The sequence below is a fragment of the Mandrillus leucophaeus genome, unplaced genomic scaffold (assembly GCF_000951045.1).
Source record: "Mandrillus leucophaeus isolate KB7577 unplaced genomic scaffold, Mleu.le_1.0 Scaffold61, whole genome shotgun sequence".
Classification (NCBI taxonomy): Eukaryota; Metazoa; Chordata; class Mammalia; order Primates; family Cercopithecidae; genus Mandrillus; species Mandrillus leucophaeus.
In genome coordinates, this window is record NW_012106586.1 from 3886616 (window position 1) to 3911605 (window position 24990).

Sequence of the window (24990 nt, forward strand, 5' to 3'; positions counted from 1 at the left end):
AAAAAAAAAAAAAAAAATTTTAATCAGAGAGCTGGGAGGCGGGCTGAAGTGGAGAAAGCTGGAACTTTTTTTATTTGGATAAAACATGCTGTTAGTACAAGTTTCCCAAAACCAAGGGGAAAATGATGAGTGCCTGCTTTAAAATTACTAAAGGAAATTCTAAGCAGTCAATGAAGACGGTTATGTTCCAAATACAAGTTCTGATTATGTGATGCTCTTGCAGTTTGAGAATTTTTTGATGTATTTAATAAGGTCAGTTACAGGTATGTATGTTCATACAGAGAAGATGTGTATACCACGCTGGAAAAGAAGATGAGAAGGAGACAGAAAGCAAAATTAGCTAATAGGAAATGACAAATACACACCCAGGTAAAATCAAAAAATGAATCTTTGAAGATTACTTCCAATGCCATTTTAAATGCTTTTTACAACCACTGATATGTTGAACATATGCAATTAAACTCAGAAGTGATTTATTTTAACCAACAACCCTCTATACACACACCCCAAAAAAGGAAAAGAAAAACTAACAGATCTCAAAGTTCTAGAAAATCAGATATAGTACTTGCAGAGTAATAAATAATAAAAATAAAAACAATATATTTTAACATATAAAATTTTTAAGGAATGATAAAATGTAAAGCTAAAACTCCATTTTGAAATAAAATTATCTTGAGAAGAATACAGAATTTCTAAAAGTTCTGTATTTGAATAATTCATGAACATCTTGAATATACACTGCTCTTCTAACCTAGAAATTCCACTACTATGTCCCCGGAGTTGCAATTACCTTCCACAGTGAACCACAACAGCAACCAGGTCGTACATTCTGTCTGGATTGGTGGCATCACCTGAAGTGTTAAATAGACGAAGTTCTAAAGGGAAAACTACCCGGTAAGAGAGTTTTGTATATCGATGAAGTTGATCCATATATTTAAATCTCTTCAGGTGTAGAGCTAGAATCATGGGCAGTTTTTTAACTTTCATCCTATTAAAAATAAAAATGAAAACAAAATTTCACAAAAGATATCCACCATGTCCTTGAATTATCAAACTATGATATCCAACGAACAGATAGTCAATGGTCAGTTTTAATAGCCCAGCACTGCCCAGTTTCGCACATTTCTACCAATTATTTTTATAATGACAAAACAATGTTCTGAACATCTTAGGACGACCCCACCCTACCGATCATCGCCACACCACATAATTTGACACAGCACTCAACATGGCTCCAAAACAGATGGAATGGCATTAGTCCTTGGTTAAGGAATCTGTATTTTTCAAACACACATCTCTTATAATAAGGCTAAATGCACAGGGTGCTCAAGAGTGGTAGAGGGAAAACAAGTTTCTTGAAACTGACAATGCCTTTGGACTTGGGTAGACTGAAATCTATTTTTTCTATCAATCTATATGATGCAGGTACAGACTGACAATAGGAGACTAAAACAACAAAAGCGCTAAAGACCATTCAAAGTGCTTGTCAGAGACAAGAAATAACTCCATATTAAGAAAAATGACTATGTATATCCTAGAAAGGGAATAAAATAACCTGGAAACTTAGGAGTTAAGTTTTTAATTGTGAAACACAGGCTGTTCTTCATGTTCTAAATAATCTTTATTATGCCTTTAAATGCCATTTCTCCCCGAGAGTGCCTTTGTACTCCTACTTCACCTAAAAATCTATTCTTTTAATGGCTCAGCTCAAATGTCACACACTCTGGCACAAATACCTGCTCTCTTCAATCCTCCATCAGCGCTTTACAGGTTCACTTTATATATGTCAAGCTTATTACATGGTAACAATTTTAGGTGATTACGGTTCTTTTCTTCTAGGCCCTGAACTCATGGCAGCTAGAAAGCATTCCCTTCATTTTTATTTCCCCACTATCTAGCAACATGCCTGACATAGGATAGATGCCAAATGTTGCAGAACTGAATTTTAAATGGGTCTGGTGAAGCAAAATACTCCTCACAATTTAAACAAGTGAGATATATGGTAAGCCACTGTCTCTAATAAATGAAAAATCATTTTATAACATTATACTAAATCTGCATTCTACATGTCTTAAATATGGTGGATAGCTTATTATTCCTAAATTACTTACTATTCGAGTAACTTGGCCTTTTGGAAACATTAGCCAAAGTAAAGGTAAACAACTCGTCACTCCTAGAAAGCAATCCAGCAATATGAATTGGGAGCCTTTTCGGCCTTTATCTCACTAATCCTATTTCTAGAAACATAAATTAAATATATAATCTCAAAAACATCCCTTATGAGAATAATCTACTTGTAGAGTTCTTTTACATTGTAAAAAATCCCAACTATTCAACAACAGGAAATGTAGAAATAAATTAGAATTCAAACATAACAGAGTGTTGTACAACTTAAATAAACCAATGCTGATGAAAGTTTCCAGGTGACATGGGAAAACACTTAAGAAATCAGGATGTAAAATTATACATAAAATTTAATTCAACTACGAATTACCCATGTATAGTTCCTGAAACGAAATCTTTACAAAACATCAAGGTATCCTTTGAGAATTTCCAATGGATGGTAGATGCAAAAGACGAATTTTCTCAGCATAAAATGAGTGTCAGTGTACTATTAATAAATGGCAGTCAGGTAAGACTAGGAAGAGGAAAGAGAATGAACTTGGCCTGATGGTTAGGGAACATGTGTTTTTAGCAATTACACAAGGCGCGGTGAGTCCAAATGCAGAAAAGAGAAAATGTCTCAGTAATAGCAGATACAATGTTTGATAAGACAACACATGAAGAATATGAATCCTATTTGCCAAAGATCCTCCCAGGGGAGAAGTGCTGGCTACCACAAAGAAACCAGCTATCCATGGAATTGTCAAGCAAAAGTATGTGTGGAGCCATATCTTAAAGATGATGAGAGACTAGCTTACAAAATTTCCCTCACATTGAAATGGTTCCAGAAGAAAAGGCAGACAACTGCTTGAACATACGTGTAAGGAGTGTGCAACTCATGTAGATTTTGCAGCAGAAGGAAGAGAAAAGAAGTTGACTTCCTGTTCCAAACACTAAGACCAAAGAATGCATAAGATTCTGGCTTTCCTTCCATTCCAACTTGTGGCGAGGGAGGCTACATTAGGGAGGTCTTGATCACTGTCATTGTTTTATAAAAAAAAGTTGTCTTAGAACATAGTGTTTTCTACAAAAGACAAACATTTTGAAGAAAAAAGAGGAGGACAGAGATCATTATTTTCCTTTTTATTTAAAGTTTGAATAAACACTGATTTTTAAAAATCTTCTGTAAGCAGATATCAATTTTCTATTTAAATTTTTTTTTAATGACATTTACAGACCACACAAACAACTACTTAAAATTTGGATGAATTTCTATTACTCAGTTGGCCCTCCATATTGGGAGTTCCACATCCACAGATTCAACCAGCCATGAATTGAAAATACCCAAAAAATAAATAACTAAAAATAAAAAAGACAAATGCCATTTTAAAAAACACAGTACAACAATTATTTATATACCATTTACATTGTATTAGGTATCGAAATACATAGGAGTATATGCATAGGTTATATGCAAACACTTGTCATTTTATATCAGGGACTTGAGCAACCATGCATTTTGCTGTAGGTGAGGGCCCTGGAACCAACTGATACTGAGGTACAACTCTATGCATTTTCTTGCTTTTACATCTTTAAAATGACAAATTGCATTCTTGTTGTATTATAACATAACAGGGGGTTGCTTATCTTGATAATGTCTAGTTATAATTTAAAGCTATTCCAAAAAAGCACAAGGATGAGAAAAGACATACCATGTAAACACCAATCCTAAGTAAGCTGGCTATACTAATGTCAGACAAAGCATATAAGATAAGGAATCTTACCAGAAATAAAGAATACTTCATAATAATGGTCAATTAACTAAGAGAACATAACAATCTTAAAAGCATGTGCTCCAAAATTTTTTCAAATTTCAGAAATAAACAGACAAGTGCATAATCAGAATTGGAATCTTTAACAGACTTCTCTCACTAACAAAAAAAATCAGTAAGGACAGGAAAATATGAACATCCTAACTATGGACTTAATTGACATTTATGGAATACTCAACCCCAAAATGCACTATATACATTCTTTTCAAGTTCAACCAAAACACTCACTAATGTACTGGACAATAAAGGAAGTCTCAATAAATTTCAAAGATGAAATCAGAGTATGTCCTCTGATAAAAAAATCTAGAAAACCCCCTAGCTACGGAAACTAAGCAACACATTTCTAAATAAGCCATAAGACAAACAGAACATCACAAAGGAAATCAGAATACATTTTTAAATGGATGATTATTATGAGACAACAACATCCTCTCATTTTAGGTCCTGTTCCCTAGGGCAGACCCTGAGACAGGAATTCCCAGGCCTGTGATTTATTAATGTCATGCTCCCTGTGTATGGTGGGGGGGCGGGGGGAAGGAAAGCAGGTAAGGATTCAATCTCAAGCAAAATCCCAGGAAGAGTGGCTTCAGCTCAGTGTCAAGAGAAACCCTGGAGTCTAAATTTCACCTCCGATTTCTCTTGACCACAAGGTAGCTGGGGTTTCATATGCTCTTTAGCACCTGTCAGTGACTGGTCAAAAACTGGGAATTTGAACCAAATTCCCAGAAACTCCCTTCTCCAGTAGCCCAAGGGGGAGTCCTTCCCAGAGCCATCAGGTGCTAAGTAGTCCAAAAGGCTAGGGGAGGAGCTGGAGGAAGGACTGACATTGCCCGCAACCACCCTCAACCGGAATACCAACTATCCTGCCGCAGGCAAGCAACACCAGTACAGGATGGAATGCAGACCCCGGAATCCAGTGGAATCAGCTGTTTTTCTCAAGTCAGAAACCCTTTTTAAAGTAAATTTCCTATTTTTATAAACTGTGTGAGCCAAACAGAGTTCTACAGCTGGAATGTGATCCAGAGGACACTATGTGCAAGCTCTGCCACAGATGAATATAATACCCCAGCCACAGGCACTTAAGAGCTTACCAACATCCTGTCAGCACAGAAGTCCTGACCACACAGAAAAGCTTAATAATTGTACAGACGTTCAGTTCCAAGGACTGAATTCCATGCCCTTTTAAAAGGTGCCATCAACAAGGATTAATTGTGACACATTACAATGAGGTGGTCAGGGCGAATAGAATGCTTTATGTGAGAAAGTCACTAAGGTGACTCCGTGAGATATAAGCAATGAGAGGACATTTAGGTAGCAGAACCTAAACTCCAGCATCTGTCAAAATGGGGGATGGGTTACAGGCACAAATGAGGCTCATGGCGTACCCCAACATGTGTATAAAACGTAGTACTGAGGGACGGACATGTGGAGATCCAGGTAGGCATGTAGGCAGGGAGCCAGGAGGCACCAACTTCTCAACAGATGGAAGGACCCACCCAACTCAGATTCCAGAAGACTTGCATGGGGCTGTGTGTGCAAGAGGTGGTCGGAGATGTTGACTATAGCAAGGCAAATCCCTATTGCTGATATGATTCCACATGATACTACACAAGTTACCATGACTGGGACTGACTACAGGGGAAAAATATATGAATCTAGTTAAGAAAATGAAGCAAAAGGAAGGGCCTTCATCTCACAAACAGGAAGCAATTCAATCATTAAATCTAGGGCAGATACTCAGAGATGGACTGTGGCCATGACAATGTGATGCTGAGTCACCTGGTCATGCATGGGTCTTCTCAATACCTGGTAAGAACAGGACTGGTCCCAAAAGTGGGGTCAGGCACATACGGAATAAAGGGAGAGTAAAGAGACTTGAGAGAGGAAAGATGAGAAGGCAAAGAGCTCAGCTCCCAGTCCATTGTCACTAATCATTGGATCCCACAGAGTAGTGACAGAAATACAGGCATACCTTGGAGATACAGAAAGTTCAGTTCCAGGCCACTCCAATAAAGTGAAGACTGCAATAAAGTGAAGACCGCAATAAAGCAAGTTATACACATTTTTGGTTTCCCAGTGCATATAAAAGTTATGCTTATATTATACTGTAGTCTATTAAGTATGTAATAGCATTATGTCTGAAGAAAAGTCTGTTATCTTGGTTTAAAAATCATTTATTGCTGAAAACTTAATGATCATCTGAGCCTTCAGAGAATCATCATCTTTCTGCCGGTGGAGGGTCTTGTCTGAAGGTTGATGGTTGCTGACTTATCAGGATGGTGGCTGCTGAAGGTCGGGGTGGCTGAGGCAATTTTTTTTTTTTTGAGACAGAGTATTGCTCTGTCGCCCAGGCTGGAGGGGAATGCAGTGGCGCGATCTCGGCTTACTGCAAGCTCCAGGCTGAGGCAATTTCTTAAAATAAGGTAAGAACGTCTGCCACATCAACTGGCTTTTCCTTTCACAGATTTCTCTGTAGCATGTGATGCTGTTTGATAGCATTTTATCTACAGAACTTCTCAAAATTGAGTCAATCCTCTCAACCCGATGCTGCTATCAACTAAGGTTATGTAATATTCTAAATCCTTTGTTGTCATTTCAACAATGTTCACAGCATGTTCACCAGGAGTAGATTCCATCTCAACAAACCACATTCTTTGATCATCCATAAGAAGCAACTTTTCATTCATTCAAGTTTGATCATGAGATTGCAGCAATTCAGTCACATCTTCAGGCTCTTAATTCTTGTTCTCTTGGTGTTTCTACCACATCTTCAGTGACTTCCTCCACTGAAGTCTGAACCCCTCGAAGCCATCAATGAGGGCTGGAATGAACTTCTTCCAAACTTCTGCTAATGTTAATATTTTTACCTCCTCCCATGAATCACAAATATTCTAATGGCATCCAGAATTGTGAATCCTTCCCAAAAGGGTTTCAATTTACTTTGCTCAGATCCATCAGAGGAATCTCAATCTATGGCAGCTATAGCCTTAAAAAATATTAAATAATAAGACTTGAAAGTCAAAATAACTCCTTGATTCATGGGCTGCAGAATGGAGCTTATGTTAGCGGGCATGAAAACAACATCAGTCTCTTTGTGTGTCTCCATCAGAGTGCTTAGGTGATCACATGTATTATCAATGAGTAATAATATTTTGAAAGAAATCTTTTTTTCTGAGTGACAGGTCTCAATAGTGAGCTTAAAATATTCAGTAAATCATACTGTAAACAGATGTGCTGTCATCCAGGCTTTGTTTCTTTTCTACAGCACAGGCAGGGTAGATTCAGCATAATTCTTAAGAACTCAAGGATTTTAGGGACGGTAAATGAATACTGGCTTCAACTTAAAAGTCACCAGCTGCATTAACTGCTAACCAGAGAATCAGCCTGTCCTTTGAAGCTAGGCACTGACTTCTCTCTAGCTATGACAGTCCTACACGCCCTCTTTTTCCAATAGAAAACTGTTACCTCTATATTGAAAATCTGTTGTTTAGTGTAGCCACCATCAACAATTATTTTAGCTAGGCAATCTAGATAACTTACTGCAGCTTCTAGATCAGCATTTGCCGCTTCATCTTGTACTTTTATCTTATGGAGATGGCTTCTTTCCTTAAAACCTCATGAACCCACCCCTGCTGGCTTCAAAATTTTCTTCTGCAGCTTCCTCACCTCTCTCAGCCTTCACAGAATTGAAGACAGGCCCTTGTTTTGGATTAGGCTTTGGCTTAAGGGAATGTTGTGGCTAGTCTGATCTTCTAACCAGGCCACCCAAACTTCTCCATGTCGGCAATAAGGCTGTTTTGCTTTCTTATCATTTGTGGGTTCACTAGAGTAGCTCTTTTAATTATCTTTCACAACTTTTTATTTGCACTCACATCTTGGCTGTTTGGTGCAAGAGGCCTAGCTTTCAGCCTATCTTGGCTTTCAACATGCCCTATTCATTAAGCTTAATTATTTCTAGCTTTTCATTTAAAGTGAGAGACATGCAAATATTTCTTTTCACTTGAACCCTTAGAAGCCACGTAAGGTTATTAACTGGCCTAATTTCAATATTGTTGTGTCTCAGGGAATAAAGAGGCCCGAGAGAGAGGTGGTGGTGGGGAGACGTCAGGTTGGTGGAACAGTCATAACACACAACATTTAAGTTCATCTTTTTTTTTTCGAAATGGAGTTTCGCTCCTGTTGCCCAGGCTGGAGTGCGATGGCGCGATCTCGGCTCACGACAACCTCCACCTCCTGGGTTCAAGTGATTCTCCTGCCTCAGCCTCCCAAGTTGCTGGGATTACAGGCATGTGCCACCACACCTGGCTAATTTTGTTATTTTTAGGAGAGATGGGGTTTCACCACATTGGTCAGGCTGGTCTCCAACTCCTGACCTCAGATGATCTGCCCACCTCAGCCTCCCAAAGTGCCGGGATTACAGGTGTGAGCCACCGTGCCTAGCCAAGTTCTTCATCTTAAACGGGTGCACTTTATGGTGCTCCCAAGACAATTACCATAGTAACATCAACGATAACTGATCACATATCACCGTAACAATATAATAATGAAAAAGTTTGAAATAGTGCAAGAATTACCAAAAATGTGACAGAGACAGGAAACGTGCGCACATGCTGTTGGAAAGATGGCACCCATAGACTTGCTCAACACACGGTTGCCACAAACCTTCAATCTGTAAAAACCGCAGGATCTGCGAGGTGCTGTAAAGTGAAATGCAATGTGCTGTTCTCCAAGACCTCAGCCTCAGCCTCCCCCTCACCCCCATGCCAGCAGCCAGGGACAGGAAATCAACACCTGAAACAGCCATCAATTCTTTCTCATTACAGTTCCCCAGGGTGATCACTCTCCTCTCACCTCTATGCTTTAACCTCCCATGGGATAAACGTATAGTTGACCATTAGAGTGACATTTCCCAAACCACTATCTTTCCGGAACTGTGCTATTTACAAAGTTCAATAGGCATGCTATATAAACGGAGTCTATGTGCAAGTAAATTCTGGAAAAGGCTGGATAAAGTTTCCTTTATTTTGTGAGTCTTCAGGAGCATGAATATCTAAAATAAAATATTATACAGCAAATCATTTGATCATAAAATACGAATTTTGTGGCACATCATTAACATTCCCAAAAATCATTCTTCAGTGTTCTCAGGATGAACCTTTTTGGGAGAATTTTTTTTTTTTTTTCTGTTTTTTCAGATGAAGTCTCACTCTTGTCACCCAGGCTGGAGTGCAATGGTGCCATCTCGGCTCACTGCAACCTTTGCCTCCCAGGTTCAAGTGATTCTCCTGCCTCAGGCTCCCAAGTAGCTGGGATTACAGGCTCCTGCCACCATGCCTGGCTAAATTTTGTATTTTTAGTAGAGACGGGGTTTCACCATGTTGGCCAGGCTGGTCTCAAACTAGGTTATATATTTTGTTATCTTTTTAACTACAATAAAAATATGCACTTGAAATTTGTCACTCATAAATCCATGTTTGCATTTATACACACACACACACACACACACACACACACACACACACACAAATTATTGTCCGGGCGTGGTGGCTCACGCCTGTAATCCCAACACTTTGGGAGGCCGAGGTGGGCAGATCACGAGGTCAAGAGATTGAGACCATCCTGGCCAAGATGATGTAACCCCGTCTCTACTAAATATACAAAAATTAGCTGGGCGTGGTGGCGCATGCCTGTAGTCCTAGCTACTCAGGAGGCTGAGGCAGGAGAATCGCTTGAACCTGGGAGGCGGAGGTTGCAGTGAGCTGAGATCATGCCACTGCACTACAGCCTGGGCGACAGAGCTAGACTCCATTTCTAAAAAAAAAAGAAAAAAAGAAAAAAAGAAAAGAAAAGAAAAGAAAGAAATTAACATTGGGCAGTGGTTCATGCCTGTAATCCCAGCACTTTGGGAGGCTAAGGTGTGTGGATCACCTAAGGTCAGGAGTTCAAGACATGGTGGAATCCCATCTCTACTAAAAATACAAAAATTGGCCAGGTGTAGTGGTGTGTGCCTGCAGTCCCAGCTATTCGGGAGGGGGAGGCACTCCAGCCTGGCGACAGAGTGAGATGGAAAAAATAAAAATAAAAAAGTTCTATAGTTTTAGGTCTTAAATCCATCTTGAGCTAATTTTTGTAGATGATGTAAGGTAAGGGTTCAACTTTATTCTTTTTCGTGTGGATATTCAGTTTTCCCAACACAATTTGCTGAAGACATTATCCTTTTCCCACTGTGTATTCTTGGCACCCTTGTTGAAGATCAGTTGCTTGCATATGTATGGTTTTATTTCAGGGCCATTTTGTTCCACCTGGTCCATATGTCTTTAGGCCAGTAGCATACTGTTTTAATTACTGTATTTTTGAAATATATTTTGAAATCAGAAGTTTAATGCCTCCAGTTTTGTTCTTCTCTCTCAAGATTGTTCAACTATTTAGGGTCTTTTGTGATCCCACGTGGATTTTTGGATGTTTTTTTCTATTTCTGCAGAAAATGCCATAGGACTTTTTATAGGGACTGCACTGAATCCCTAGATTGCTTTGGGTAGTATGGACATTTTAACAATATTAAGTCTTCCACCCACTAACATAGGATGTGTTTCCATTTATTTGTATCTTAATTTCTTTCAGTAACATCTTACAGTTTTCAACATACAAGTCTGCCATGTAAATTTATTCTTAAATATTTTATTGTTTCTAATACTATTATAATGGAATATTTTCTTTTTTCTTTTTTTTTTTTTTTTTTGAGACAGAGTCTTGCTCTGCTGCCCAGGTTGCAGTGCAGTGATGCCATCTCCGCTCACTGCCACCTCTGTCTCCCAGGTTCAAGCAATTCTCTTGCCTCAGCCTCCAGAGTAGCTGGGATTACAGATGTGTGCCACCATGCCTGGCTAATTTTTTTATTTTCAGTAGAGACGGCGTTTTACCTTATTGGCCAGGCTGGTCTTCAACTCCTGACCTCAGGCGGTCTGCCCACCCTGGCCTCCCAAAGTGCTGGGATTACAGGTGTGAGCCACCACGTCTGGCTGTCAAATTGATTTTTGGTTTTTTAGTAAGAACTATGATCTGTATACTCAACACAAGCTTATCCTATTATTCCAAAACTGAAAACTATAAACTTTCAGAAGTGAATTCATCCAAGTAAAGGTCAAAAATACTAAATAAACTGCTCAATATCACACCACAAATTATCAGAAAGGCTGATGCTAGATCCTAATGAGAAATACGTAACTTCTGTAAAGTTGTCTTTCCAGGAACTTATGCATAATTCATCCTACAAAGTGTCCAAAAATATGTGGGGAATATGTGTATATACACACAAAACTGTTTACTGTTCATAACAGTGTAAAAAATCTAAATTGTTAGATTTAGACAACTGGTAGATACATGGTACTATGGTAAGTTCATACAAAAAAAATAACTACTACACAGCAGGCGTGGTATCTGGCTCCTGTAATTCCAGCCACACCAGAGGCTGAGGAAGGAGGACTGTTTGAGGCCAGGAGATCAAGACCAGTCTAGGCAACATAGCAAGATCCTGCGTAAAAAATAAAATTCAATAAATTATTCAGGCGCGGTGGCACACATCTCTAGTCCCAGCTATACAGAAGGCTGAGGTAGGAGGATCATTTAAGCCCAGGAGTCTGAAGCTACAGTGAGCTAAGATCGCACCACTGGACTCCAGTCTAGGTGACAGAGAGAGATCTTTAGTCTCTTTAAAAAATATATACATATATACATGCACATATATATACATATATATAAAATTACACACACACACACACACAATGCACCACCTCCTAAGGATATAAAAATATTTTTTCATTAACATGGTCGCAATTTTTTAAGTGAAAAAAGTTTCAAACTTGCACATAAAGTTTGATAGCATTTTGGGGACTATGTGTGTATATACATACACACTTTAAAAATCTAAGATATATACAAAAATGTTAACATTTTATAGCTTTTATAGTGATTCTTGATTTACATTTATCTGTATTTTCTAATTTATTTACAAAGAATACACATTCTTCATGTATTTTCTAATACATTAAAATTTCACATCTTTAAAACAAAGAGCTCGATTTTACAGACAATTCTCAATTCCTCACATGTGATTACTTGTATAACCATCATTTGAGGGAAAGGGTGGCTTTTGCTCACAGATGGGCCTTCCTCCCTACAGTCAGTAGTCTGAAAGTTGTATTTCTCTTAGCTACATTTAGTCCCTGACTCTTACTTATCCAATGGTCTTAGGTACTTTCGAAGGCGTTTTCAGGATGAATGTAATGCCTTAGCCCCTATCCCTCTGATTAAACTTCTTTGAGGTGCTCCCCATCATATACACTAATGGACAGAAACAGTGAGTAATCTGTTTTGATTCTGTGGTCCATTACCAAAAACACTTTCCTTCCTAGGAAATGTCTGTGACCAAAACAAAAACATAATCACTTAAAAATCTGAGCTCTTCCCCTCCCTTAAAGAACAACTCAGTTCAACTATTTGATGGGGCCAAATAACAGACATCTGTACAGGCAGGAGAAGGCGAAGCCCAAGCAGAAAAGGGTGTGTCTGTGTGTGTGTGTGTGTGTGTGTGTGTGTGCGCGCGCGCGCGTGTGTGTGTGTGTTTATGCATGTGTGTGCATGCAGGGAGCGGGGGCAGGAAGGCAGACAGAATAAGCTGGGTTACCAAAAAGTGCACCGACCAAATAAGTCTATATAGTGGGGAAGGGTGTGTGTGTTTGTGTGTTCACGCGCATGTGCATGCAGGGAGTGGGGGCAGGAAGGTAGAGAGAACAAGCTGGGTTACCTAAAGGTGCGCTGACCAAATAAGTAAATACAGTAAGGATAAGAGCAGCCAAATGTACTGTCGGAGAAAGGAATTACAAATATTACGGTGGTGGCTACAAGAAGATTATCACTGGGTATTCATGGTTTTCAATCCAGATAAAGAGATCAATAGATGTAGAAGGGAAAAAAATGCAGATATGAAATTGTGTGTGTGTTTATAAATACTCATCTATCCTCTAGCTCTGCTCACTAAGCGGGCTCAGGAACAATGACATTCCAATAGCAATGAGCCCAACTACAGAAGGTCTTAGTTTATCGTTTTCCCCTAAAAGAAACCAGGGCTCCTTGGAGAAATGGCTTATTCCAGAGTAGGGGCAAAGAAAGAGCAAAACAAGCCTGAAGAGCTTCAGTCAGAAAGGAAAGAAATCCTGGAGAATGACTGGGCACATCAAGAGAAAAGCCAGCTTGGAGGAGCTCCCCCTGGCCAGATTGTAGATAATGTGAGCATGGAAGTAAGAATGCTAATGGATAACAATCCATTGAATAAAACAGGAACCTTTGGGTCCACTGTAAGATTTTAAAAGTGAATAAAATGAAAGTTCAATGAAGAATGAAATATTTACAATCTCAAAATACTTCTACACAAAATACTTCTAAATTACAATGAGAAAAAGTAAAGATTAACATGAAGAACTCTGTAAAACATCTGGACAACATTCACTCAAACATTCAACAACAGCCAAGAACAGTAATGGGAGGTTCAGAAAAGGATTCACATCGCCTCAAACTATCCTTAGAAAGGCCTGCTTGCGTGGATGGTCCCTTTAGCATCTGGAAACTTGGATTTCGGACATGTTCCCACCGCTTGCCAAATAATAAGAGTGTCTCGCTGTGCCTAAATTGTTTGAACAAACAAGGCAGTTTATGCTGAACTCCTGCTTGCTTTCTGGGAGTCTGGAATTCGGGGGCATGGTAGGCAGAGGGTACCTGCGTGACTAGCCCCAAATAAAAACTCAGGGCACTCAGTCTGTAATGAGCTTCCTGTGTTGTCACAATTCAATGTGGGAAGAATTAACTGTCTTTTGTGACTCCACTGGGACAGTTACTTCCGGGCGCTTGCCTGGTTTTCTCTTTGCTGACTGTGTTTTGTATCCAGTTCCTGTAATAAGTCTTAGCTGTGAGCATGCCTGGGTGTTGAGCACTGTGAGTCCTTCTAGGAAATCACCTGTCCTAGGAGTGATCTTGGGGATACCCCCAACACACGGCACAAATCAAGTCACATATGCTACTTAACAGGACACGATGAGAAAAACACTGTAAGATTCCTGTCCAAGATACATAACCTGAATCTAACCACAGCAAAACATGAGACAAACTCCAATAAGGGACATTCTACAAAATAACTAACTTATGATTTTCAAAAGTCAGTATCATTAATGTCAAGAAAGGACTGAGAAACTGTTCCAAATTGAAAAAGACTAAAGAGACCGAATGCTAAATGTAATGTGGGATTCTGGACAGAATCCTTCTTCTATAAAGGTCATTACCAGGACATCCTGTGATACCAAAATAAGTATCTGTTACTGCGGTAACAGTAGCATGTCAGTGTTACTTTCCTGATTTGGATGGATGTGGAAACATAGGAGAACGTCCCTGTTACTGGGAAATATCTATTAAAGTGCCAGGGGCCATGAGGTACATATTAGTAACTCACTTTCAAATGATTTAGGGTAAAAAAGCTTTCTTGGTCTATTCATGCAACTTTTCTGAGTTTGAGATTGTTTCAAAATAAGAAGTAATGATGATGATGATGATGTTTATTATTCCATTTATTGATACCAAACCAGTCTTACAATAACATGCTAAGAGAATGTACAACATCCTATGTAGGAAAAGCAGAAACTGGGGGTGTGGGGGATGGAGAATGGGGAGTCCTATCTCCCTCAACTCTCTTCACCAAGAAAAAAGTTTACATCATCAGGAAAGCCTCAAAGCCAAATATTTTAACTGTACTGGTTTATGATGATTAAATAATCGCTAGACATAGGAAATCACTTGAGGGTACAGAGTTTTTGTAAAAGAAACATCAAGTAGAATATCATTTACCTAGTAATACTTAATGAACATTAACTGTTAGTGATAGAATTAAGAATTTTTACTCAATTTAAATTTTCCTAGATTGTTTTTCCAAGCCCACCTCCAACACCAATTGCAAAAAAAAAAATCACTTAAAAATCCATAAAGCACTAAATTACCGTTTGTGTGCTTCCTGTTTGCTGCGACACTCTTCACAGTAATACTTGTATTCACTGCATAGAGTTTCTGTGTTGCTGAAACCCCTGTGTGAAATTCAAAACAAATTTATTTTGTAGATACCAGGAAATCATTATCCATTTAAAAAATATTCCAGACTAAAAATAATTATTACATTTCAAACTAAATAATTCTACATATACCTTAAGCAGTGAGTAATTGATGTATTTTGTTCCACGTCAACAGAAAGGTCTAAAAAATCTTCATCTTTGCTGCTTATCTGTAAAAATAGTGAATTATCTTTGATTTTTTCAAATACTAGTAAACCACAGTTCCCAATTAACAGAATTAAATGCATTTTATTACTATTAGTAAGTAAACAATTCTTTTCCCTCAAGTTCAAAAGAAAACTACTTAATTTGGATTATCCAAAAGGACACTGAATAAACAACCCATACCAGATGTATAAATAAAACACCAAAGTACACTTTTGACTGACTCTCTCTGGCAAAGGCTAGTATGATGTGAGAGTTCATGATTTTCCAAAGTCTTTGTGTTATTTTAAAGCATGAAATAAACTGTACCATACACACTGATTCTTAAAAAAACATAGGCCAAGACTGAATAAAAATGCTTCACACAGGACATCTGTATTGTTTTGTCATTAAAAAAAAAAAATTTAGCCCAAAATGTTAAATTACATTCTTCATTTGTGACTGACTTTATTTCTCCTAAAAATGTAATATAAAGTTTTGTTTGATTTATGGGTAAATAATCTTAGAAAGTTATCACTTGCTCATGTGAATTGGAATAGGACAGAACTTTAGACATAAATCTTCCTAGCTATATCTATCAGCAAGTCCATCCTGAAGGTACATGTGCAACAGAAGATACGTCTGACTCAGCTCCCTGTGCCTCTCATCCACTCAGTTAAGCAAACACCATCCCACTTTAATACTGCATCGAGATTATAAGCTCAGTAAGTTGTCATAGAACATGTGGCTGTACATAGTATGTATTTATGCAAATGTAAGTAAACCAGGGTACTGTGCAGAACGTATTTTATAGACAGTTGAAGGGAGTTCCAATGGTGATTTTGACTTCCCTTGACTTCAACATTAAGCTAACCGTAGGACCTAAACCCCTTCTCTAAGATGCCATTCCACTGTGTGATGGAAGATACATTAACACTACAAGATAACTGACCTGAGTCTCAAAAAGTCTGGTGAAAAAGAAGGGGGAACACAGACAACTCAGAGAGAAAAAAAGAGAACATGATATGTTTAAGGAAAATACATCAATTTTGTAGAAAAGTGGGTAGGGTGACAAGAGATAGTATGGCAGAGGTAGGCTAAAGCCAGATCAGGCAGGAATTTACATGTAAGCTATAGAGAAGTAAAAGTTATACAGTCTGGTGTTTCTCAAAATCAATTTTGTATTCCTCAAAAAGAAGTCCTCAGACACTGCCTCAGGGGTCATTTGAAATGTTCACTTTTATGATCATGTAAAAACCTAGACACAAAGATGCTCTAGATCACCTGGGCGCATGAATTACTACGTTTATATTTGCAATTGGGTTGGTGCCAAGTGGTCACCAAGTAGGGCAGTATTTCACTCTCCAAAGTGGTTGTGAAGACATCTGGCTGCTATTGGACTAATATGTCCTAATGTCATGTCATACACAATATGGGGAGATCCTAGTCTAAAACTCAGGGAAGAAGTCTAGGGTGGAGATCTGGAGTTGAGACTCATCAGCACATGTGATAATAAAATGGAACAGGATCATGATCCTCCCAATGCAGAGTGAGAAGCAACCGACAATGAAACCTGGGGAACACCCACATTTAAAAAATGGAAAAAGAGAAGCTAATGAATGAGACTGAGAAGGAACCCTCATAGAGAACACCAGAAAAGGGTGTTACAGACACCAGCTTCCTACCACCTGAGACGTTACCAGTTGCATTTCTAAAATACAAGCATAAGGTCCTCCAGGAAGCCCGTCCCTCACCTATCCAAATCCTTCCCATTCCCACCTGGATTAGGTCTACCATTCTCTGGCTGGCATGGCATCCTGTGCATACACATACAATAACACACTGTACTGGAATTGCCTGAACACTGGTTTGCCAGTCTTCATTACCACAGGAGTATCTTGAGATCAGAGGCTTATGTCTTAGTCATCTACCATCTTCTACCTGGCATAGTTGGTGCTTAGCACCCCCAAAAATGAATACTTAAATAGAAATCTAACACAACACGCGTGGCATTGATACAAGGAAGAACTACCAAACTCCAATGAAAGATAGCAAAAAAAGTGGTAAATAAGGGGAGATAGTGCATATACTTGGATAAGAAGACTCAATTTTGTCAAGATATTTTTTTCTCAACTTGATCTATAGGTTCAGCAAAATCCTTATCAAAATCCCAGCAAGTTATTTTGTGGATATCGACAAACTTGATTCTAAAGTTTACATAGAGAGGCAAAAGACCCAGAAGAGCCAACAAAATATTGAAGAAGAACAAAGTCAGAGGACCGAGACTACCTGACTTTAAGACTTACTCTAAAGCTACGGTAATCAAGACAGCATGGTAATGGGGAAAGAACAGATATACAGACCAACAGGACAGAAGTGAGTGCCCAGAAACACGCTCACACAAATAGAGTCAACTCATCTTTGGCAAAGGAGCAAAGGCAATTCAATAGAGAATCATCTTTTCAACAAATGATGCTGGAGCAGATGGACATCCACATGCAAAAAAATTAACCCAGAATACACCTTATAATACCTTATACAGAAATTAACTCAAAAAGGATCATAGACTTAAATTTAAAAATGAAAAACTATACAATTCCTAGAAGATAACATAGGAGAAATTCTAAGGGACGTTTAGTTTATTGATGACTTTTTAGATACAACACCAAAAGTATAATGCATGAAAGAAAAAGTTGGACTTTATTAAAACATTAAAAACTTCTGCTCTGCCGGCCAGGCCCGGTGGCTCAGGCCTGTAATTCCAGCACTTTGGAAGGGTAAGGTGGGCGGATCACTTGAGTTTGGGAGTTCAACACCAGTCTGACCAACATGGAGAAACCCCGTCCCTACTAAAAATACAAAATTAGCCAGGTGTGGTGGTGCATGCATGTAATCCCAACTACTTGGGAGGCTGAGGCAGGTGAATCACTTGAACCCAGAGGCGGAGGTGGCAGTGAGCTGAGATCACGCCACTGCACACCAGCCTGGGCAACAAGAGCGAAACTCCATCTCAAACAAACAAACAAACAAACAAAACTTCTGCTCTGCCAAAAACAGTGCTAAAAGAATGAAAAACACGGACTGGGAGAAAATATTTGCAAAAAACCCACCTGATTTATGAACTAGTATCCAAAATTATACCCCTCAAAAAAACCCACTTAAAATTCAACAATACTCAAAGAAAACAGTCTGATTTAAAAAAATAGACAAAAGATCTGGACACATCACTAAAGATATATAGATGATAAATAAGCAGATGAAAAGACGATCAACAACAGATGTCATTAGGGCCTTGCAAATTAACATGAGATAACACTACACACTTATTAGAATGGCCAAAATCCAACTGACAACACCAAATGTCAGCAAGGATGTGGAGAAACAAGAACTCTCATTCACTGCTGGTAAGCAGGAAAAATGGTACAGCCACCGTGGAAGACAGAATGTTGGTTTCTTATCAAAACTAAACATACTCTCACCATACAATCCAGTGATCATGCTCCTTGATATTTACAAAAAGGAAGTAAAAACTCACATCCACACAAAAGCCTGCACATGAATGTTTACAGAGCTTTATTTATAATTGGCAAAACTTGGAAGCAACCAAGACGTCCTTCAGTGAGTGAATGAACTTTAAAACCTGCAGCACATGCATACGGTGGAATGTTGCTCAGCCGAAAATTAAGGAAATGAGTTATCAAGCCATAAAAAGACATGGAAGAACCTTAAATGCATATTGCTAAGTGGAAGAAGCCAATCCAAACAGGCTGCATCCTGTATGATTTCAACTACATGATATTCTGGAAAAGGCAAAACTATGGAGACTTTACAGGACTCTTAGCTTTCTTGCCTGTGGATCCTCTTTTCCAATGTTATCAAAACCTAGCAGCGCAACTGTCATAGTAAAGACGAGATCAGGCAAAATCATAAAGGCATGCTGAATCTTGGGCGAGATTTCGATGAGGAGGGAAGTATTTGTGTCTCCCCCCAGACAGCCTATTAATTGCAAGGGGATTAAAAAAAAAAAAAGTCATCATAAAATGGAACAACTGGCCCAGCACGGTGGATCATGCCTGTAATCCCAACACTCTGGGAGGCTGAGGCAGGTGGGTTGCTTGAGGGCAGGAGTTCGAGACCAGCCTGAGTAACACAGCAAGACCCTGTCTCTACAAAAAATTTACAAACTAGCTGGGGGTGACAGCAGGCACTGTGGTCCTACTTACTCAGAAGGCTGAGGCAGGAGGATCACTTGAGCCCAGGAGTCTGAGGCTATAATGATCTATAACAGTGTCATGCACTAAAGCCTGGGAAACAGAGCAAAAAACTGTCTCCAAATAAATAAATCAAATGGAGAAACACCACCACCTTGACTGGGTGATCAAAAATTAATTTCACCAACGAGAGGACGATGGATAGTGTGTGCCTACAGATGTGATGCCCCAAGAAGAACACAACATGAACGATGTATTATTACAGCCATGAATGCATAACCTGTATCTAATTAGGAAGAAACATCAGAGAAACTAAATATGAGTACATCTCATTTTAAAAAGTCTGGGGAGGCATATTCCTAAAAAATCTCCATGTTATAACAACAAAAAAAAGACCATGTAAATGTTTCAGGTTAAAAAAGGCTACAGAAACAACTAAATGCAATGCCCCCCTCCAAACCGGATTCTGCACTGAACGGGGAAAATGCTTTAAAGAACACGACTGGCCGGGCATGATGGCTCACACCTGTCATCCCAGCACTTTGAGAGGCCAAAGCAGAAAGACTGCTTGAACCCAGGAGTTCAAGACCAGCCTGAGCAACACAGAAAGACCCCTGTCTCTACAAAAAATAAAAATTCAAAAATTAGCTGGGCATGGTGGCACGTGCTGGTGGCCCTTGCTACTTATGAGGCTTAGATGGAAGGATTGCTTGAGCCCAGGAAGTCAAGGCTACTGCACTCCAGCCTGGGTGTAATGATTTTCAAGCTTCATCTTTACAAAGTGTACAGCAAGTGGGATATCTTCCCCTCCTTGAGGGTACACTGTATGCTTTAGTTTTTAATTCCAACAATGGATACTAAAGGTAATTGTAGAAAAAGGAAAAACAAATTAGTATGCCTCCCTGATCGGTATGATCCTATGAGATTATGTCCTAAGACATAATTTTCACAACATGGTCTATGGCCTCCTAAACTGAAAGAAAATCAAACAGTTCAAGGTACGACATCTTTCTATCACCTCAGGTATTCATTGTCAATAAGCAACATTACATTAAGAACACAGACAGAGTCCTTTTAACTGAAAAACACATCTTTAACTCCAATATTTAAGAATTACAACTTTCAAGTTCATCTTCCATTCTTCTCTTTCTCAAAGAACAACCTTTAACGTAATGATTCAATTTTTCTCTATACAAAATTGTATGATATACTTACAGTTTCACAAGTAAGACATCTGGTTTCATTAGTTAATGTTCCCTGAAAAATCTCATGAACCCACGTTGGGTCTGGTGTGCTGTTATTATTTTCATTATCAATATTACCATTAGGTAAGCGACCATTTTGTTTTTCCTGCTTTCTCTCTTCTTGTAAAATATCAGCAATTGTATTTAGCAGGTAATTTAAGAATTCATGGGCATCTTGTTGCATGTAGTTGTCAAAAAGCTCTGAAAATAAAAACATAACATTAGATAATTATTTCAGAATTAAAACTTCATAAAAAACCATTTATAAAAGAATATCTAGTATTGGGTCAAAACTAAAATATAAATGCACAAGGTTTTTGTAATGTATAACAAATAAATAACTTTCACATCTAAAACTTTTATCTGTATTTGGGGAAAATAAATGTAAAATTAATGAAAATCTTGTTTAAACATACTACTAATTGATCCATGAGAAAAGGGCAAAACCTATCCTCATACATTAGCATAACAGATACTGAGAATTTAAGAAGAAATTGCTTATTAGCTTACCTAACCTATTATTCCACAAATATTTCAACATGGCAAGCTTTAAAGCAGAAGTTGACAACCATTTGCCAATGCCAAGCCAACTGCTTAAGACCCACCACAAAGTTTATTAAAAATAAAGTACTGAACCGTACATCCCAGGGATTCTGATTCAGTTGGTAAGGGGTGAGGCCAGAATGTGGGGCTTTTCAAAGCTCCTCCAACTAACTCTAATGCAGAGTCAGGTTTAAGAATCATGTTATCAAGAATTATCTATGTAATCTAGGTAATCTCAAGTCCCTTCCAAATGTGAGATTTTGTAATTCCAAGAAACATTTCCTGCAGTTACACAAGTGAGTAAATATAATTGAAATACTGGTGGTGCTAACATCAAGTGCACTTTACCCTGTGCTTGGCAATACACCACTCTACCAAGAACAGTAAGTCCAACGCCCACTTGCTGGGCACTTTGTAAAGATGAAGCTTGAAAATGGCTACACCCAGGCTGGAGCGTGGTGGCCCAGAAGTAAGGACTTCAGAGGCAGTATCTCATTGGATCCCCAACAACCATGTAATACTGTTACTAACTTTATTTTTAAACATGAAAATGGGACCAGAGAGGGTACAGTCACACTGCCAAGAAATGGCAGAGCCAGGATTCAAACTGGGCAGCCTGACTCCACCATGCCACACACAAAGTAATGCCCAGTGTGAGCCCACATACATGAACTGGTCAATAAAATGCATTGAGAAAACCTACCTATTTAGGACATTTTATTTTTAGATTCTCAATGTACATTTAATAAATTTCAGAGGAGTCATTTTACATTTTAAAATAGGTAATTTTACATTTTAAAAATGAATGCATACAAATTTAGAAAAAAATTTAGGGAAAGTCTAAGATAAAAGGAATTAACAACTACATTTTAGAAGAGATACAGATATGACTATATAAAATTAAGTTCTATGTATTAGAAATCTTTTAAAAAGTTAAAAAAAGTGAAATCTGAAAATTATTAACATTTTCAACATATAAAAGCAAATCTCATATAAAAGAAAACCAAAGTGGGCAACAGACTTGCAATTGATTGATAAGAAAAAAACAATCAAAAGACTAAGAAACATGAGAAAATGTTCAATCCCATGGTAAGTTAAAAAAAAAAAAAAAAAAAAAAGCAGGCTGAGCTCAGTGGCTCATGCCTGTAATCCCAGCACTTTGGGAGGCCAAGGCAGGTGATCACCTGAGGTAAAGAGTTTGAGACCAGCCTGACCAACATAGTTTCTACTAAACACAAAAAATTCACTGGGCGTGGTGGCGCATGCCTGTAATCCCATCTACTTGGGAGGCTGAGGCAGAAGAATCGCTTGAACCTGGGAGGTGGAGGTTGCAGTGAGCCGAGACTGCGCCACTGCACTCCAGCCTGGGCAACAAGAGCAAAACTCCGTCTCAAAACAAAACAACACAACAACAACAAAAAATCCAGAATACCATCTTTCTTTGCAAAGTTATTGTAAAAACAGAAAGGGAACAGTGAAGCTATTTATGGGGGTGGAGGACACAGCTGCTAGAGCAAGGCTGTCTGGGTTGGTGCTATGGTTCTACCTCTAACTGCACACGTGGCATAGGCAACTTATTCAACCTCCCTGTGCCATAATTCCTCATCTGAAAAATGGGGCTCACAGCAGTACCTACACCTCACAAGGCTGGTAGAAAGATTAGAAGGGCTTAGAATACAACAATAGGTTTTGTATTCTGTTCAACAACCACCACAGTAACAATATTGGCAGTATCACTACAGGTTGAGTATCCTTTATCCAAAATGCTTGGGACCAGCAGTGGTTGGGACTTTAGACTGCTTCAAATTTGAAACCATTTGCACACACATAATGAGATATTTTGGGGATGGGACTCAAGTCATTTGTTTCATATACACCTTATAGTCTGGAGGTAACTTTATATAGTACTTTTTTTTTTTTTTTTTTGAAACGGAGTTTCACTCTTGTTGCCCACGATGGAGTGCAACTTTATATAGTATTTTTAAAAACTTTGTGCAGGGAACTAAATTTGTGTACACTGAACCATCAGAAAGTAAAGTTGTTACTACCTCAGCCACCCATGTGGCATCCTGCAGCTCAAAAAGTTTCAGATTTCTGGATTACAGATGCTCAACCTATATTGTTGTTGCTACTGAATAAAATACAAAACACATCAAAGACTGACTACGTAAAAATTATGAACTTCTGTATGGCAAAGTCAACATAAATAAAGACAAGTGACAAACAAGGAGAATTATTTGCATATTAATATCCAGACTATGTAAAGGCTTAATATATAGAATATTAAAAAAAAAAAAAAACCCTTTACAAAACAAGAAAAGAAAAAACCAATTTAAAAAATAGGCAAAGGAAAATAATAGCCAATTCAGAGGAGAAATATAAATGCCTATATAATACATGACAAGGGACTGGGAAATAAAAATTAAAACAATGACAAAATATCATTTTGCCCATCACTTTGGCACAATAAAAACTGACTCAGTGTCCATCCAGTGTTAGCTTGAGTATGGAGAAATGGACATTCTCAACTGTTGCTGCTGGGAGCATAAACTGGCATGGCGTGTTGTAAAGGCAATTTTGGTAACACATTTAAAATAATGCAACCTCGTTCTCCCAGGTGTCGATGCCAGGTAAGTATCTGTGCATGTACCGAAACAAGCATAATACGGCTGCTTATTTATAACAGAAGTCTGAAAATATCCTAAATGTTTATCAACAGGAGAATGATTTATTTAAATTATGCTATAATTTTGTTAGGGAATGCTGGGCAACGGTTAAAATGGAAGCAGTTCCATATGAATTAACATGGCAAAACTTCCAAGACAGAAAGCGAAACAAGGATGCTAAACACATGTGGATCCCGCTCACCAAAAACAAACCGGCTGGGCGCAGTGGCTCACGTCTGCAATCCCAGCACTTTGAAAGTCTGAGGCGGGTAGATCACTTGAGGTCAGGAGTTCGAGACCAGCCTGGCCAACATGGTGAAACCTCATCTCTACTAAAAATACAAAAAGTAGCCAGGCATGGTGGTAAGCACCTATAATCCCAGCTACTCAGGAAGCTTAGGCACAAAAATCACTTGAACCTGGGAGGTGGAGGTTGCAGTGAGCTGAGATCACGCCACTGCACTCCAGCCTAGGCGACAGAGCGAGACTCTGTCTCGCAAAAAAAAAAAAAAAAAGAAAAAGAAAAGGAAACAACCACTGTAAGTCCCCATAAAAATGTAACTGTGGCTTCCTACTTGGACATATGTATTTAAATACATAGAAAAGGATTTGGTAGGATCAGGGTATTTCAAAGGAACATGAGACTGAGAAGCTGGGGAGGAAGCAGAGTACTCAGGGAAACTTCTAGGTTTGTTTGGTACTGAAATTTTATTGTAAGAATGTATGCATGTATTATTTGTATGCTTAAAAATAAAATAGAGCTTTCCATGCAAAAAGTCCACTTCCTCGCTCCCTGTCCCTGCCTGTTACACATTTTTTTAAGAGGTGGGGGTCTCGCTATGTTGTCCAGGCTGATCTCGAACTCCTAGGCTCAAGCAATCTCCCTGTCTGTTGCATACTCTTCATATACAATTACTTTCCAAACCCTTTCAATTTTAAAAGTTCATTTCCTGCATGTCTAGTCTGTTCCATTTCCATTTAAATCTACCTAGTTCAAGTCAGCTCCCTTCACTTAACCCACTGAGTCTCCTTTCCTTCAGTTTCACACTGCAAATAGACAAGTTTAATTTATAGACCCTGAATCTTTCTCCCTAGGAATT

The 24990-nt window shown here is 38.6% G+C and overlaps 1 protein-coding gene across 1 annotated transcript in view; it reads right to left on the reverse strand.

Annotated features, from left to right (window-relative positions):
- USP12 (ubiquitin specific peptidase 12) overlaps window positions 1–24990 on the reverse strand; it is a 52597-nt gene that overhangs the window by 11256 nt on the left and 16351 nt on the right. The window contains exons 3-6 of the mRNA XM_011999961.1: window positions 20653–20882; window positions 15176–15252; window positions 14975–15058; window positions 791–988 (exon numbers count right to left, since the gene is read on the reverse strand). Of these exons, the coding sequence (XP_011855351.1) occupies window positions 791–988; window positions 14975–15058; window positions 15176–15252; window positions 20653–20865 (572 nt within the window). The 5' untranslated portion in view covers window positions 20866–20882. The remainder of the gene's footprint in view (window positions 1–790; window positions 989–14974; window positions 15059–15175; window positions 15253–20652; window positions 20883–24990) is intronic.